Raw genomic sequence first — 18,206 nt, forward strand, 5'->3', positions numbered from 1 at the left:
ATCATGTGGTCTTACCGTCCTGCTGTGCTCTGGTCTCCGTCAAGTCTTTTTTTTTTTTTTTGGTGCTTATTCTACAGCTTGCTTTGCTGGGGATAACCCATTGCCCCACTTGCAAGTGCGTGAGGGTCTAGGACTTAGTAAGGGTAACTGACCTTAGGGCTAGCGAGTGGTGGAAGAACTAAATGGGAAAGGTCTTGCTCTGAGGTCCACCAGAAAACATCCAAGCTGTATGGATGCCAGCAGGTTAAAACATTCCCCCAGCGAACACTTAGTCATATGACAAAGACAGGGAAGAGTGTGCCTTAATAACCTGAAGTGGTTTTAAGACAGCAGTTACATATTGAATGTAGTAAATCCTGTCATGAGAGAGTTTACCAGATAGTCAACAACATAATTTTCTGAAAGGTTGTCCACTTTAGCTCTCAAATTGCATTTCTCTGGTTGCTTAGACTACTTGGAGAATTATTATTACCAGATCTTGGATTAGAGGTTTTGCTGAGTGATTTGGAGCGCTCGCCCCAGGGAACAGGTGCATTATATTCCACGACAATACCGTTGCATTGTTGCGTGACATCGTGCGCGAGTCATTTTAAAATTGCTGGGTCACTGAGTTATTTAGATTTTCCATATGGTTGGTGTCAATATCTAAAAATAGATATTGTATAGTATCTTTGAAATATCACATTTGTTAATATCACTACCTCCGTGCTCAGAAAAGTCTTGAAGTATTAGGAGGTTGTAAAAATCACAGAGGCAGATATGCTAGTTTTCCATAATCCTGATATTTGCTTAAACACTCAAATGTCATCATCAGAAAAAATATCATCCAATTACTTTTCCGGAAATAGCTGACTATTTTCAGGTAAGTAACAGCAAATACTGTACCTAAATGTGAAAACCTGAATATCTGAAGATGATAAGCAGAATTCTAAGATGATCCCACCGACCCTTGACCTTGTCTGGTGTTCCTCCTTTGAGTGATATGACGAGATGTCCCTCCTGTGATTTGGCTACATTATATGGTACAGTTGACTTTAAGAAAAGGACACTGTCTTCAGTGGCCCGGACCTAATCCAGTGAGCCCTGCCTAGGAGCTCTCCTTGGAAGAGAGAGTCTGTGTGTGAGAGATTCAGCATGAGGGAGATTCTCCATTTCATTGAAGATGGATGGGACTACACGGCAGGGAAGGGTGGGTGGACTCCAGGAACGGAGAGTAACCCCAGGTCAACAGCCGGCAAGAAGATGCGGGCCTCAGTCCAACCACCAACAACCTGACTGAACCTGGGCGAAGATTGTATCCAGGTCCCCCAGATGAGAAGTCAGCTTGACCAACTCCTTACATGTTAGACCCAGGCCAGAGAACCCAGTTGAGCTGTACCTGGATTTCTGACCTAAACAATCATGAGACAATACATTCTTACTGTTTTAAGTACTGTTGGTGGTACAGTTGTCCCTAGGTATCTGTGGGGTATTGATTCAGGACCCCCTCGGATACCAAAATCTATGAATGCTCAAGTCCCTTTTATAAAATGGCTTAGTATTTGCATATAACCTATGCACATCTTCTCGTATACTTAAAATCATCTCTAGATTGCTTATGATACTTAATGCAACGTAAATGCTATGAAAATAGTTGCCAGCACATCACAAATTCAAGTTGTGCTTTTTGGAACTTTCTGGAAATTAAAAAAAAATATTTCCGATCTGTCGTTGCTTGAATTCAAGGATGTGGAACCTGCAGATACAGAGAGTCAACTCTAATTTTTTAGGCAGCAATAAAAACAAGTACACCCATCATGACTGTTAGTCTTCTTTTTAAGTAAAAATGGTGCTCCATGAAACAGCAGCTGGTTCATCTCGGAAGTCAAAGAATTGCACAAGCACTTCTCCTCAAGACCAGCATCATTCTTTGCTATGCAGCAGAAGTACGGTAAAAGTTACTTCCCATTTCATAAGCAAAACATTAAAAAGCCACGCACTAAAGGGTTTAGACTTCATAAAATTGATTATTTTCATCGCTTCTTCCTTGGCATTCTTCACTTAAGCACCATGAGTAATACAATGACTGAGGTCCTGTTGGTGCTCCTGCCTTGATTCATGCTGAGGCTCCAGCAGGTTTTTTACAGAGTGAAACAAGCAAAAATATCTTGGTATGAATGTGAAAACAGTTTCGGCCTAATAGGGCCCCCAGACAGTTTTGGGGTCCCCGGGCATATGTGGTACTCTTGGAGAACTGCTAGGGAAGTTGATCTCATCTATTTCCAGCTTTTCAGCTGCATCTGTAGGCTGAGGATTCCCCAATGCATGTCTCTAGCCTGAGTCTTTCCCCTGCTCAGTCTCATGTAGCCAAATTCTTAGCTCCAAGTCTAATAATAGGCATATCAAACTCAGCACACCCAAAACCAAGACTTACTTCCCTACACAATCTCATTCTCTCTAGACCGCCATATCTCAGTATACGCATGATGGTCTAATTAGAACACCTAACCTAAAAGAACTTCAGTTCATAATTTAGAATCCAGAAAAAAGCTATTTCAGAGCAATTTACAGAACGCTATGTTATAACACACGCATTTCATGCCTGGACTGAATAGTTCTACTAATGGGGACTTTTCCCACTGTGTTCTTTTCTAAGGTGAGTTATCAATGGGGATATATTGGGAATATTGGCAACAGGTAAGATTTCTAGATCAAAGTTCAAAGATAAGAGAGCAGATTCTCTTCATGAGAGAATGCTTTCAGATCTGTTTTAGGTCAAGGCAAACACTGTCTTATGTTTAGTCAAGATTAGTAGGTTAATCAATTTGTTGATTCCTTAGCTTTGAGGCTTCAAACTATTAAAGTCACTTTCAAGTTCATCTTAACTTTTATGGAAGTTCGATGTCATTATATTTATATGTTTTTGCCTTCAAATATCTGCCTCCCAAAGCTGAAGATATCTGCATTTTCATCTCTTACAATAACTGTTTAAGTTTCTGACACATCCCTACATGCAAAACATACACTAAATCCGCTCCCTTTGTACCGGCTTCGTAGGGGTTTTGGTGATGGGAGGAGAGGAGGAAAGAGGAAGGTGTGATAAGTCTCTGTGATATTTAGGTTTATCAGTGTTTTCTATCAGAAATCGTCAGCCACTGAACGGCTCTTCATTCCCTATTTCCTTCATCCAGCATCTCTTGGAAAATGCCCAGTAATTAATTTCTCAAAAGTGGCTTACGACAATTCATTCAGAGAGAAATTTTATTATTCCCATGTAAAGAACTTACATTTTGTCCCTTTTTTTCAGCACATTAAGTTTGATTTAATATACCATTTAATGAAATTAATGAGGCTTTTCCAAAAGCAATGGGGAAAGTATCAAAATAATAGTACTTACAAAGTCATAATAATTGAAGTAAAAGTGGGGAAGGAGCAAATACTTCTCAACCGAAAATACCTTTCCAATTCAGAAACAAAACAATTAAAAAATATCTTTCTCTCTCCTTCCACGCGTTAGAGTGCCATAAGTTGTCTTGTTATCAGCAGCTGAAGGGAAAATGATGAACTCAGTCTCCCGGTGGGCCAGTTAACTTTTTGGTGTTGACGGTATAAACCTGGTGAATCGTCTGACAGGACTGATTAGGAAAAGCTGACCTACAGAAGTTCCTATTGGTCCTCACTGCCGAAAATCTACAATCCTACACCCACAGGAGCACACACCCAAGTACAAGCCCGTGCATCCCGCATCTTGGGGGCAGTGCTGCTTACAGAGCAAGAAAAATGATTGGATTCAGGAGTTTCACCAATGAAACAGCGTTTGTTCCAGAATCGCGCAGAGCCAGGGAAAGAAATCAATGTTTTTAGTGCAGCCCAGTCCTCTGTTGTTCAAAGGTGCAGTCAGAGCCTCCCACCTTGTAGGGCTGCTTTGAACAGGGTCAGGGTCTTGAAGGCTTTACAACTCTGCCCCCTGAAATCAGTCTCCCGGGGCTCAGTTTACATGCCTGCCACTAGATATCATTTGAGCTTCCCCAGGGGTCATGGACGAGAAATATGCTTTTATTCTTTGCGTGAAAGAATAAAGATGTGGGCCATGGAGATATGAGCTCTCTCCCACCGTGAAGTGCCGCCCCTGCTGGAGAGTGTCAGGCGGGTGAATACAATACACCAGTCAGAGGCATTGAAAGGTTTATGGTGGCAGAAAAGCAACGGCTGTCCTGGGATTTACTGTCAACAGGTCCTCACCGTGGCTTACAGGACACATGTATTACATTGGAGCTTGTATTCCTTATGCAAATGTTTTAATCGAGTTAATCCTAATGAAGGCTTCTACCAACCTCATGAATAGAAGAGGCAGAGGTGGTTGTTGAAGTGATGTTCCAGTAACTTCCCTCCTTTCCTCGCCCCTCACTTTTTGTCTATAAAAGGCTAGAGTTAGGATTCTTTGATCAAGGCTCTTGATTTTTAGGAAGGTTGTACCATTTCCCCTCAGCCCTCCTATGTGAGAATAGCTTGACTATATCACCTTTCCAACATTGAATTTTAGCATATTAAAGAAAATGTTTTCTAACTTGGAAGTTGAAAAATACTATCTCATTTTTATTCGCACTTAAAATCATGTCTTTATTCATTTATTCTTTGAGGTAAATCTATTATTGTCTCATGGTTTGTATATAATTTATAGGGAGTTTGTTACCACAATATTTTTATTAATCTAGAAATAATTGCTGTCTCTACTAGGTTATTTCGTTGGTTTATGGATTTACTTGCTATTGGCTTACTTATGATAGGCACATGCCAATTTGTCTGTTGGAAATTAAGGTGATAGGACATGGTCCTAATTCCTCGGGGACGGTACTCAGGGAGCTAACAACTTCTTCACCAAGACCAAGCTGTGATTAAAGGCTCGAAATGTTCAGCCCTACTCCACGTCCTCCAGAGAGGGGAGGGGGCTGGAAAAGGAGTTAAGTGTCCATCATGCCTACAAGATGAAGCCTCCATAAAATCTCAGTAGTACGGGGTTCAAAGGCTTAGCAAACATATCCACACTGGGAGGGTGACCCCAAGTCCACAGGTACAGAGGTCCTGTGCTCGAGACCCTCCCAGACCTCACCCTGTGTATCTCTTTATCTGACTGTTCATCTGTATCCTTTATCATATTCTGTAATTAACTGGTAACGCAAGTAGGTGTTTCCCTGGGTTCTGTGAGACACTCTAGCAAATTAATCAAACCCGAGGAGGGGGTCCTTGGAACCTCTGATCTATAGCTGTTCATTCAGGAGCACTGGTGACAACCTGAACTTGGGACTGGCATGTGAAATGTGTGTGTGTGTGTGTGTGTGTGTGTGTGTGGCAGTCCTGCAGGACTGAACCCTTGACCTGTGGGATCTGACACTGTCTCCAGGTAGATAGTATCAGAAATGAGTTAAATCCTAGGACACCCAGCTGCTGTCACTGAGTTCGTGACCAGAAGTGAAGAGTTTCGTGTGAGTGGTAAAGGAGACTCAGAGGAAGGCAGGAGCGTGGGGAAGAACTGGCAGCCATATGTATTTAATGCATAGTGTTCGTCCAGTCCGAGGACCAGAGTGTGTTCTGTGTGAATGGTCTTCAACACTCCCTAACAGTCCTGCCCAGAAGCTCACTTTTCACTATGCACGGAGCGTCTTGTGCATCCGTAGTGATACTCCTGCAAGTCATCCTTATATTTCAAAAGAAAACGCTGGAGTTAATTCTCTCAAAGTCCGCCTTGTCATAAGCCATAGAGGGAAGATTGGAACTCTGCTCTGAATTAAATACTGACTTTCCTTTATTCTGCATTATCTGCCTAGAATAAGAATGAGAAAATAGAATATCAGAAGCCTTAAAATTCAAGCCCTTTAATTAATCGATGAGACAAAAAGCAAGGCTGTGGCTCAAGATTTCAGGAAATTTCAGAAGTGACACTGGAGCTCTGGCCTCCGGGCTTCCTGGACAGACCGCCCCCCCGACCAACCCCCACTGAACCTGACCTTGTTAGGAAACAGTTGCCCAGGCTGCAAGGTCAATGGATTCTGGTAGCCTGACTGGGAAAACTCGGAAACTTCAGAAGGAAATCTTCTCACACATAAAACACAGATGAGAAGAGTGTGTTAAGGGAAAAAGACACAGAGACCTTATTGGAATGTGTGGATTATCTGAGATGATTCTGTTTACAAACCTCTAATACTTCCTGTACCTCAATAAAGGGGAGACGGTGAAGGGGAAAAGTTGCTTTGGGGGCACCTCACCCCTTTGTTCCCCTTCTCCCTTCCCCCCCAATTTCTCCAGTTGGTACCCCCCTTCTCCCCTCTCTTGTCTCTTGGTGCCCTCCACCCCCTATTTTGGAGGAAAGTGCCTGAAAGAAAGTGTGTGGAGTAACCCAATGAATCACTACAAAGCTAAGTAAGAAATCTTTTAATCTCAACGCGTCCCCCGTTAAATTCTGAATGTTCTTATCTCTGACAACTTAAATCACAGGGAAACATATTGTTTCATTGGAGTCCCTGATATTTTAAGCACATGAGGACAAAGAAAGTTAATTGCCTTCCTTCCAATAAAGCCTGTTACTGTAATTACCCATTAAATTAGCAAAGAATGCAATAGCCAAGGGTGTGCGGGTGTCCCACACTAACCCTTCAGACTACTCAGACATGGGTATCCATGTGTTAATCATAACTCCACGCATGGAAGTTTTCTCCTTCAATTCGATAGTGCTGTGAAGTGACATCAGACGAAAACATTCTGATAGCCAGGAACAGGGAGTTATCAACAACAAAACTGTTAATACTGTGAAGCATAATAAATACATATCCGTGACATTTCAGATGCAAAAGATCCCTTTTTAACCCCAAGCTTGAAAAGAGGACGGTTTTCTCAACCAAAGAAGGGACACTGGCTGATTAAGAATCAAAAGGAAATTTGATAATCTACTTACTAAAACTCGGTTGTCAGTTCTTCTCAAGGGTCCACGTTCCAGGACATCCGATAACCTGATGAAAAATGTAGGAATTCCTGAGCGAGGCTAAGCCTACAAGGGAGCTGCTGGCAGAGTAACCTAGCAAAGGCAAGAAAACAATTATTTCTAGATTTAAAAAAAGGTTTTTTGCAGTAACAATTAAACCTCATAAAATAATGTACAGCAGCGCTCCCCACCCCTGGCCCTCGGTTTCAGAGACCGGAGGGCAACCTCGGTCCCAAAACACTAAGCGGAAAAACGCCAGAAGTCAACAGTTGAGAAGTTGTAAATTTCACGCTGGTCGGAGTCGCGTGAGGAAATCTCGCGAGGTCAGCTGGTTCGCGCTGTGGGCGAGACTCGTCCTGTAGTGCCGCTGGTCCGACCGTCCCGCCGCTCGTTTGTCAGACGGGCTGCCGCGGTACCGCGTGACCCTCGTTTTACTGAAGGACGACCCCAAAGCCCAGGAGGAGTGACGCTGGCCGCTGGAATGTGCCCAAGGGAAGCCGGGAGGCGCTTCCTTTCAGGGAAAGTTGTCGAATGAGAAGAAAAAGACTCGCCTGCTGAGGTGGCTAGGAGCTCGGGTAAGCCGGGGACATTGTGACGGTGGAAAAAGAAGCGCGCGCTGGTTTTGCTGTCACACCTCCAAGTGCCGAAGTTACGCCACAGCGCGTGACCGGTGCGTAGTCACGACGGGCAAGGCATTCAGTCCCTCGAGTCAGCTAGTGTGAGGGCGAGAGAGGCCGCAGGCGCACGACTGTTAGCGCGGCCGGTGGTTCTAGTTCTCGTGTGTGTGATGAGCTGCTGGCGCTCGTCTCTGACTCGGCCCAATTTTGGGTTTAACCTCGGTCACCAGGCGCGTGCGCAGGAGAAAACGCGGAATTTCTGCGTCCGCTCCCCTCTGCGGCTTCGGGCAGCCCCTGGGGGCGTCCGAACAGCCGTGTCCCCGCTGCATAAGGAGAGACGGCTATGTAGGCCACGAGACAATATGTTATAGGAGAGTTTATCTCACAGAACGAGGGAATAAGCACCTTACTTGTTTGAAATGCGGATAAAAGTGAGGTGGCATTTTTCAGTTATCAAATTGGTAACTGTTCTCTTTCACATGCTGTATAAAATTGATAGCCAACAAGGACCTACTTACTGTACAGCACAGGGAACTCTACTCAGTATTTTGTAATAACTTGTAAGGGAAAAGAATCTGGAAAAGAACATGTATACGTCTTATATTCTCTCTCTCTCTCTCTCTCTCTCTCTCTCTCTGAATCTCTTTGCTATACACCAGAAACTAACACAACACTGTAAGTCAACTATACTTCAAAATTTTTTTTTAAATTAAAAACATAAAACAGCGTTGGCAAAGGCGATACAGTCAAGATATTCTTATATTCAGCTGGTGAGGGGAATGGGTACAGTTTCCTAAAAATCAGTTTAGCACTATGTGTTAAGGCCTTGAGCAAAGAATCCTAACTCTGGCCCTTTTTTTCCCATGAAACATCAGAGTTTAATGATGTGTTGGAAGCTGTTTGGTATCATATACAACTGCAAGAAATAAGAAAAAGGCTAATATCTAAGAGTAAAGGGATTAAATATATTGTGACCAATCCACTAAAAATGTTTTTCAAAAGTATTCAGTGACCTCAATATCTGATTAAAAATTGGGAATTCCCTCGTGGTCCAGTGGTTAGGACACGGCACTTTCACTGCCGGGACCTGGGTTCAATCCCTGGTTGGGGAACTAAGATCCCTCAAGCCTGGGGGGGGGGGAAGATATATATGTATATATGCATACACACACTATCTAATGAGAAATATGTAATAAGCAAAAATGCTCAAAACAGTCATAAAAGCAGAATAAAAACACATTACAGTCTTATTTTTATTCTGTAAATATGTGTCTTTACCAAAATGTCCTATTAACTTATATGTGCAATATACATAGTGTTGTAAATAAATACATAAAAAATGATGATAACAGCGGTCATCTCTAGGTGATGGGTTTATTCAGTCAGTTATTTTTAGTTTTTTCTTGCTAATTTTTAGGTTTTCCCAAGTTTTCTACAATGTCCATATACTGCTACAATCATGATAAAAGAATTCAATAGAAAAGGAAAACACACTCAATGGTATGTGACTCAGTACATATTTTTTGTTATAACAGGATGAATATTAATAAATATTTAACCCATGTTTAAGCAGCTAACCTACACGTTCATTCAACGATTTGTTAGATAATGGTTTGAAGAGTCAATTAAATTCTGATTTTTAAAAATGTGGTATGATAAGACATGTTTAGTAATAATATAGTTACGTATTACATTGTATAATGCAATAACAAACTGTTTACAACAAGAAAATTTTAAAACAAGTGGTATCATTTATAAAGGAGACAGCATCTCCTCCTGGTAAAGCGATCAGGTTCTAGAATCAGACCCCCAGCTCCAGGACAGCTCTTCCACCTTAAGCCCTGTAATCTAGGATAAATTATTTAACCTCTTTATAGCTCATTTTTTCTCCATAATAAACACCATAAATCTTATAACTTTGCGGTGGAATGAAACAGGATGTATATAAAGCACCTTGCAGAGTGTCAAATACATAGTAATTTAAAAAATTATGATTAATAATACTGTAATATTAATGATAATTTATTAGATGATTATAATACTTCTATTGAATGTTGGTCAAGGGAGTACATGGAAAGTTTAAAAATATGGCGATAAATACCAAAGCATCACAGGGCGATGCTCAGACTTACGAACAAGGAGTGACCATTGAATCAGAGGAGAACCGGAGCGTGTGGGGTCTGGACATGGGGGGAGGGGACCTCACATCACAGACAGAGGAACTGGAGAACTGACCACAAGATCTAGCAACAGGGAGGTGACAGCTCACCTTGATAGGGCTGTTTTCAGGTTCAGGAGAGAATGGGAAGAGATCAAAGAAAATGATTCACTGGAGGAATTTCCTCTCCCTGCTCCCAGGAGAGGAGAGGAAAGGGCCAGGCAGCTGTGGGGAGTATGGGCAGGAAAGAGTTCTATTTGTTCGCGGCTCGCATGCTTGCCTTTTTGCTTGTTTGCTTTGTCTCGGTTCTTAAAGATGGGAAGTGAAACATGTTTGTATAATAATGGGATTGATCAAGCAGAAAAGAAAAAATGATTGTGAGGAAGGAGGAAAATGATGGCATCATGTTATTGAGGTGATGAGCGCCAGTGCAGACAGAGGTGGAGGCTCTGGCTTTAGATGGGAATGGCTCCATCATCCACGATAACAACCATATAAGGTCATATGATTAAACTGATTTTTATCAGCATCAACATGAGCTATGCGCTTATATAATTAACAGAGAATAGGAAAGTGGGTCCATACTGAGATATTTAGTGATTCTTAGGGATTCCTAGAAATACTTTGATATAGTTTGAAAAAAAATTTAAATATGTGTTAAAAATATAAAGTGATATGAATTTTGATGACTCTTCGTCAATATAAAACACATAAAATCTAATGAAATGTTAAACGATTTAAGTAAGAGTTGCTATAATTGGATCTATTAATGAAGCAAATTAATATTTTGAAAGTATTTCTAAAACATTATGGTGTAAATGCTTAGAAAAAAAGTAAGCTTTACAGTAAGTGAAAGAATGCAAACTACTGGGATTCCTCAAAATATATTATTTTCAAATCATTTATTTTTCTCTTCAAAATGAAAAAGATTAACAAAAAATCTCTGAGATAATCCAGAAGTTTAGATTTTTTTCCCCCCAATAATAAAGGAAAACAAAAAATTTTCCAAACAACACATGAACCAAAAATATATTTTTCTGAAATATTTTGTTTTCCTAATTCAAGAATAAGGTAACATATATAATGGAGTTTGAATTATCATATCTGCTAAGGTGACAATATAAAAAGACAATGTATTGATAAATACAAAAGATTAATAGCTTATGGACTGTAATTGCTTGCCAAATTTAATAGAAATCTATTGATTAAATAATTATAAGACAAATTAAATTAGATAACAAGAACATCTCTAACAATAAGAAAGCTCAATAAATTATGTATGTTATATACATAAATATTTTACATATTGTTTTATATATAATAAATGTAAAATATTTAAGTATACAATAATATATATGATATGTAAAATATTTAATATATAACATATATATAGTGTATAATATGTAAAAATACATAACATATAAATAAAATATAAAATAAATGTGAAAGTGTATATATGTGTGTGTGTGCATGCACCTGTATAGTAAGCTCTCGCAACTCAAAGGATTTCCAAGGATTTCACTATTATTGGTATCAATGATTGTGAATATTCTTTTCACGTGCCACTTAGAGGGAATTTTTTTTAGCCTGGAGAAGTATTAATAAAATCACGATAATCCTCTGAGTTAATAATAAGTCCAGGGCTTCCCTGGTGGCGCAGTGGTTGAGAGTCTGCCTGCTGATGCGGGAGACACGGGTTCGAGCCCTGGTCTGGGAGGATCCCACATGCCGTGGAGCGACTGGGCCGTGAGCCACAACTGCTGAGCCTGCGTGTCTGGAGCCTGTGCTCCGCAGCAAGAGAGGCCACGGTAGTGAGTGGCCCCCGCTTGCCACAACTAGAGAAAGCCCTCGCACAGAAATGAAGACCCAACACAGCAAAAATAAATAACCTCCTACCCCCAACAAAAAAAAAAAAAAAAATAAGTCCAAAAAAAGAGCTTATGTTTTAAATTCCAAACCCTGATTTCTTCAATTTGTCAGTAGTTGGTGTATATATGTGAAACAGTTTCCTCTGTGGTTTGTGAGGTTTCTCAATGGCTTCCGTCCCTGTATTTAGTAAATTAAGTTTGTTTGAAACAATTTTGCATTTTATTGGTTTATTTGGAATTTTCTGAGCTCCCCATTATGGGTAAACTATGGTGTTAGACATTGAATCCTATCATCTGGTATAGGAATTTCCAAGGACACCAGAGGTAGATGGTAGGATTGGGTTTCCTGAGAGAAGTCTGATGTGTGTGGAGGATCGCAGTGGACTCTGACTTCTTGCTGCTGGGACCGGGGGAGGGAGCTGGGAGGGTCCAAGGAGCAGGCTGAGCTTAATTAGGGGTCAGTCATGGACAGAGAGGGGAAGGACATTCTCCCTGGAAAGGACAGAAAGTAGTTGTACGTAGCTGAGTGAAGCTAACATCCACCAGGGAACTTTTTTTTTTTTTTTTCAGTACGATGGTGCTGTACTGCTGTGGATTCTCCCCTCCTCTGAGTTCTAACTTGTTTCAAGTTAACACATCCTCTTTCTGGACAGCCCTGGTTCTTGGCAATGTTGTGAAGAAAAGGAAGGGACCCTCCTCAAAGGGTCTTTCCCCTCATCACCTCCCTGAAGCCCCTCCTGTCCTCCATCCAGAGTCCTCCTCCTTCCCTCCCCTCAGGGCTGGGCAGAGAGATTTCCACGTTCAAGGACAGATGCAGCAGATGAGGGATGGGGGGGGGGGTAGAAATAGTACCAGCTTGCCATTTTGTTGGTGCAATGGTTATGAAATGGCTCTGTAGCAAAGATCAGTACCTCTCTCTAATCATATCTGACCCCGAGTCTTCTTCTCAGTCCACTGGTGAACATCGGCGTCTGTCACTGTCTGGGTCCTGCCATTTTCTACACCATGCTGCAGCACCCCACCACACACACTTCTCATTCCATAGTACCCCAAGACGTCCTCTCAGGATGCTCCCCATCACAGGAGTGCTCCTTGGTCCTCTTCTCCTGGACATCCATCGAGAGGCCATCCCTCAGCTTGACCACAGGCCCCATCAGAGATGGCCCCTGCCTCACCCTCAATGCCTTGTGACCAGTTTCCAAACATCAGATGCCCTGCATCCATGGCTTACCTGTAGTTGTCATGCATCTCAGCACTGCTGAAAGCCACCATCTCCCCACCTGCTCCTGAACCTGCTCAAATGCCAGCGCCTCCCCTTACTTCTGAAGCAACTTCCTATAATAACCTCCTTTGGGGAGGTTTTCTTCAGTGCCTCCTTTGACAAGGAAAGGAATTGTCAATACCAATGTGAGGAAATTGCTTCTTTTCTTGAATTCAAAAGCTTGGTTTTTGGGAGGAAGGTGGGAAATGGGAGAGCATCAGCTTTTATTTTGTTAGTGCAGAGAGAAAAGAAATAACAGAGTCAATAGTTTAACCCTGGTGTCACTGCGATGATTTGAATTCCAGGTACAGAGTTCTTCGGCGTTTTCAGCTTCTTTCCAGGTGCTGGGCTCCTACAGTCTCTACCTCCATGCCTTCCATTGTCAAGTGGGCAGAATACAGTGAAGGGTGTTGGATTCTGAGTGGGAGGATTTGAATCCAAATCCCACATCTTACTCCCTATGTCCTCTCAACAAATCTGTGAACCTTGATTTCCTAATATGAGTAAGGATCTTCATAATACCTACTTCAGAGGGTTGTGGAAAGAGTTAAATACCATGGTGTGTTTGAAGATGCTTCCTTAAATGTAAGGTAGTGTACAAATGTCACCGTGAAGAGGCCAGATGGGAAGTGGGATGAGGGCCTTGAGAGGTAGAGCCACAGACACATGGTACCCAGAGGGTCAGAAAATTCAGTGACCAGGGGAAGGGACAGGGAGAGGGAACAAATGTCCAGTAATATCAGCGATGGAAGGACAGTCCCTCCTCTGGGGAAGCCATGTGAATGCAAGTGATCCAAAAATAGCAACAAACACTGTCGTGTATGGAGCCCACGATGTCCAGGTCTGCTCCTAAAAATGGTGCATTCATTATAGTGCAGGGAACACATATCTGTTCCCTGCATTTGATATCAGCATGCCCATTGTATTAGGGCTGTTTTGAGAACCAGAACCAATAAGATGATATATATCATACCATCCTATATAAGAAATATAAGAAGTTGTCTCTCATAATTATGGAGTCTGAGAAGTCCCAAGATTTCAGGGTGAGTCAGTAAGCTGGAGACCGAGAGAGCTAATGGTGTGGTTCTAGTTCAAAGGCTGGCAGGACCAAGACCCGGGAAAAGCCAGTGTTTCAGTTTGAATCTGAAGGCAGGAAAAAAAATTAGTATCCCACTATGAAGGCAGTCAGACAAAGATAAATACTGGATGATTTTACTTTTATGTGAATCTAAAAAACAAAACAAACGAACAAATGTAATGAAACAGAAACATTGTCAAAGACACAGAGAACAAACTGGTGGTTGCGAAAAAAGAGGGGTCGGGGCAGAGAAATAGGTGAGGGAGATTAGGAGGCACAAACTTCCAATTACAAAATAAGTGAGTCACAGGGATGAAATGTACAGTGTGGAGAATATAGTCAGTAATTATGTAGCATCTTTGTACGTTGACAGATGGTAACTAGACTTATCGTGCTGACCATTTTGAAATGTACAGAAATATCAAATCACTGTGTTGTACACCAGGAACTGACATAGTGTTTTAGGTCAGTTATACTTCAAAAAACAAGCAAAGGAAAACAAATAAACTTATAGGAAAAGAGATGAGATTTGCAGTTATCAGAGGCGAGGGGTGGAGGGAGGGGGAATTAGTTGAAGGCAGTCAGAAGGTACAAATTTACAGTTATAAAATAAATAAGTGCTAGGGATGTAATGACAACTTGGTAAATATAATTAACACTGCTGTATGTTATATATGAAAGTTAAGAAAATAAATCCTAAGAGTTCTCATCACAAGAAAGAATTTGTTCTTTTTCTTTTATTTTGTATCAATATGAGATGATGGATGTTTACTAAACATATTGTGGTAATTATTTGATTATACATGTAAGTCAAATCATTGTTCCATATACCTTGAACTTATGCAGTGCTGTATGTGCATTATATCTCAATAAAATTGGAAGGAAAAAAAGCAATAAAATTGAAAAAAAATTATAACCCAGTATGAAGGTGGTCAGGCCAGAAGAATTCTCTTCTGCTCAGGAAAGTGTCAGCTTTATGTTCTATTCCAGTCTTCAGCTGATTAGATAAGGCCCACCCACATGGAGGGGGGGCAATCTGCTCTACTCAGTCTGTGGATTTAAAACTTAATCTCATCCAAAAACAACCTTCACAGAAGCACCCAGGAAAACATTTGACAAGGTATCTAGTCACTTTGGACCCCAGTCAAGTAGACATAAAAAGTAACCATCACACTCCTTTTGCAGATAAGTTAACAGGCTCTGAATTAGTAACTTACACAGGCCACATAGCTAGCAAGTTGTGAGCAAAGATTTGAGCCCAGGTCTTCATGCTACTCTAGGTCCATATATGTAAATCATATGTAAATATGTAAATCAGAAATCTTTAAATTAAAATATTTTAATTTTAATAAAGATATGATAATTTTAATATTCAATACAAAATTTTAAATTAAACTATTATTTATTTTCTTCCCACAAATGACTTCCCACTTTTTTACCCCAGAAATGACCACAAAAGTGGAACTTCTTAAAACATTTAATGCAGAACCTAGTAAACTCAAGAAACTTAAAGCCTGAGAACTGTGACTTTAGAAACCAATGTCATACATTTTTTATATTGCCTGTAGGTTACGAGGGTCTGTAAGTACTGGTGTTCTTAGCATTTAATCATGCACATTTAGAACATTTCCTCCTACTAGCTTCCCATCAATAGATATTTGTTAAACTTTGAGTGGTTAAATGACTAGATGAGTGAATGAATGAATAAATTTCATTTTTCTTCAAAATTTTTCATGTATGTAGCAAATTTAGAAAACTCTAGTCACTGCACGTAAGTTGAGAGAGCAGTCTGCTGGGTCATTTGGTGAAATGATAATGATTTGTAGAATTTGCCATCACTGGTGGTAAGCAGCTTTGGGTATAGATGGTAATCCTACCACATACTATTTTTAGCTTCTGACACTGCTGTCATAAGATATGATCTTGCTGGTTGATAGACTTGCATTACTTATTCACAGGCTCTTATACTTCATTTGCTTTGCATCATTCACCCTTTAGAATGCATCCCATATTCCAGGGGTTGGTAAGAAAGCAGTTATGACTGGAAATGCTGTGAAGATAAAACACAATTTTATGATATCTCTCTGAGTCGTACCTAATAATGGTTTTATTTTGTTTCTTCCAGTGAAAAAGGCGATTGAATTGAAGTCAAGAGGAGTCAAGATGCTTCCCAGCAAGGACAGTAGCCATAAAAACTCCGTCTGTAAGTCCTCTTTCTTTCTGTATGAGGATTGATATGTCCATTAGAGGGAGCGGTTTCGGAGAGGTAATTCTATAAACTGCTTTTCCCACTTCATCTCGTTCTGCTTTCCTACCTTCAAAGTGTTTGCTGGGAGAGAGAATCTACACTGTGTATTCATCTTATCTCCTAAATGCATCTCAAACCCGTCTTTGCTCTCTACCCTCATCAATCACTGAGACTGGACCTTCCCGATTTCTCTGTTAAACAGCTGTTCCACTCTCAGGTGTTTTGATCCCAGTTTCTCTTTCCATTCTAGTATATACCACACATACCAGATTGATCTTCGGGGCACAGGAGTCTTGTCTTGTCATTTTCCTATTAAAATGTTCTTGATCATCCGTGGACTAAAGAATAAAATAGTTCCAGGCAACATCTATATCCCTTCAAAGAAAACCAGAATATGAAGACCACATGTATAGGGTTCTATCTGGATGTGCCCAGCACATAGTAGGCACCCGGCCAATAGCTGTTGGATAAATGAAAGTGTCCCCTGGCACCTACTTTTCTGGTATCTCTTCCTTTACACCCTTCACCATAATTTAGACAAAAGGACCAGTAGACTGTGTCATGTGTGCCTTTGCTAGAAGTGTCCTTGCCGCCTTCCTTGCATGCAGAAGCCCAGGTGGTCTTAGAGCCTCACCATTGGAACCCTTTCCTGACTTCTCCAGGCACGGTTAGCTGTTTCCTCCTATTGTTCCCCCAGTCCTGTGTTCTTAACCTCTGCATTTTGTCACAGTTTCACTATGGGTTTGCCTATCCTGCTCACTGCACATTAGAAGGCTCCATTGAGATTCTCAAGTGGGTTTATTTCCAGGGTGGTTCTTTCCCCTGCATCATGTTCTTTTTAAAATTTTCAGCCTCTTGGGGTACCTTTTCTATTCATTCCTGGTGACATCTTCTTGTGGTGTTCCTGCTGACCTGCTCTCTTGGTGAAGAATCCCAGTGGTTGGGATCTATGTATTTTATTTGGTTTGCCACTAATAGCAGTTGGTACATGCGGGACGCTTGAAGTCATTTGGAGCACCCTCAGTTCAACCAACTCTGCTTTTATCTGCGTGATATATTGGGCTTGTGTGTGAGGTTTTATCCATGACAAATATTACATTAAAAAGCAAATACAAACAGCAATAATGATCATTTAAAAATCACATTGTAGATTAACCTACCTCTGCTTTCTTAATATCCCTATTTTATGGCTTCCTAGTGATTGCCTGTGTAATGATAGTCCATCGACTCTGTATAATGACCCTATCCTCTGGCACTTGGGGAGGACAGAGAGGTAAACCCAGACCCCTAGGATGTAGGCTTCAGACACAGGTGTGTCTTAGACATTTTGAGATAATATAGACTGGGTGATTTAAATTTATTTCTCATAGTTCAGGAGGCTGGGAAGTCCAAGATCAAGGTGCTGGTCGATTCAGTGTCTGATGAGGACTCACTTCCTAACACAGACAGCAGTCTATTTTCTCACTGTATCTTCATAAGGTGATGAGAGGGAGGGATCACCTTTTCGGTATCTTATAAGGGAACTCATCCCATTCATGAGGTCTCTACCCTCATGACCTATCACCTCCCAAAGGACCCACCTCCACATACCATCACCTTGGAGGTCCGGGCTTCAAGATATGAATTTTGAGGACACACACAGTCTATTCAAGGGGGATCCTTCAGTCTCTGACTGCAATTCAGGCCCTTAGGTCTCACACATACACACAAATCAACCTGTAAATGCACTTCCTGTTTTCATTGTACCTCTTTTTGGATAATCATGGGCAGTAGTGTTCAAATTAAACTGGACTTACAAATAATGAAGGACAAAACTACTGGAGGGCAGGAAGAAAGGAGGTCATTCTTTTAAAATAAAGTTTTAATATTTTGTTCTCATTAGTTCGGAATGTTCAGTAGAATGGGGGATGTGGTATGTATAGTTACTTTGAAATTTATATTTTATGGTTTAAAAACCTTGCAGAAATGATCCACAGTAACATAGAACTACATATCAGGTGAACCCTTACATCAAATCAATA

The 18,206-nt window shown here is 41.0% G+C and overlaps 1 protein-coding gene across 1 annotated transcript in view; it reads left to right on the forward strand.

The window, feature by feature from the left end:
• CSMD1 (CUB and Sushi multiple domains 1) overlaps window positions 1-18,206 on the forward strand; it is a gene marked incomplete at its 3' end in the record, with an annotated part of 1,748,580 nt that overhangs the window by 1,156,709 nt on the left and 573,665 nt on the right. The window contains exon 7 of the mRNA XM_082680517.1: window positions 16,063-16,140. Within this exon, the coding sequence (XP_082536643.1) occupies window positions 16,063-16,140 (78 nt within the window). The remainder of the gene's footprint in view (window positions 1-16,062; window positions 16,141-18,206) is intronic.

This window comes from Grampus griseus (assembly GCF_964374135.1).
Source record: "Grampus griseus genome assembly, chromosome: 21".
NCBI classification, from domain to species: Eukaryota; Metazoa; Chordata; class Mammalia; order Artiodactyla; family Delphinidae; genus Grampus; species Grampus griseus.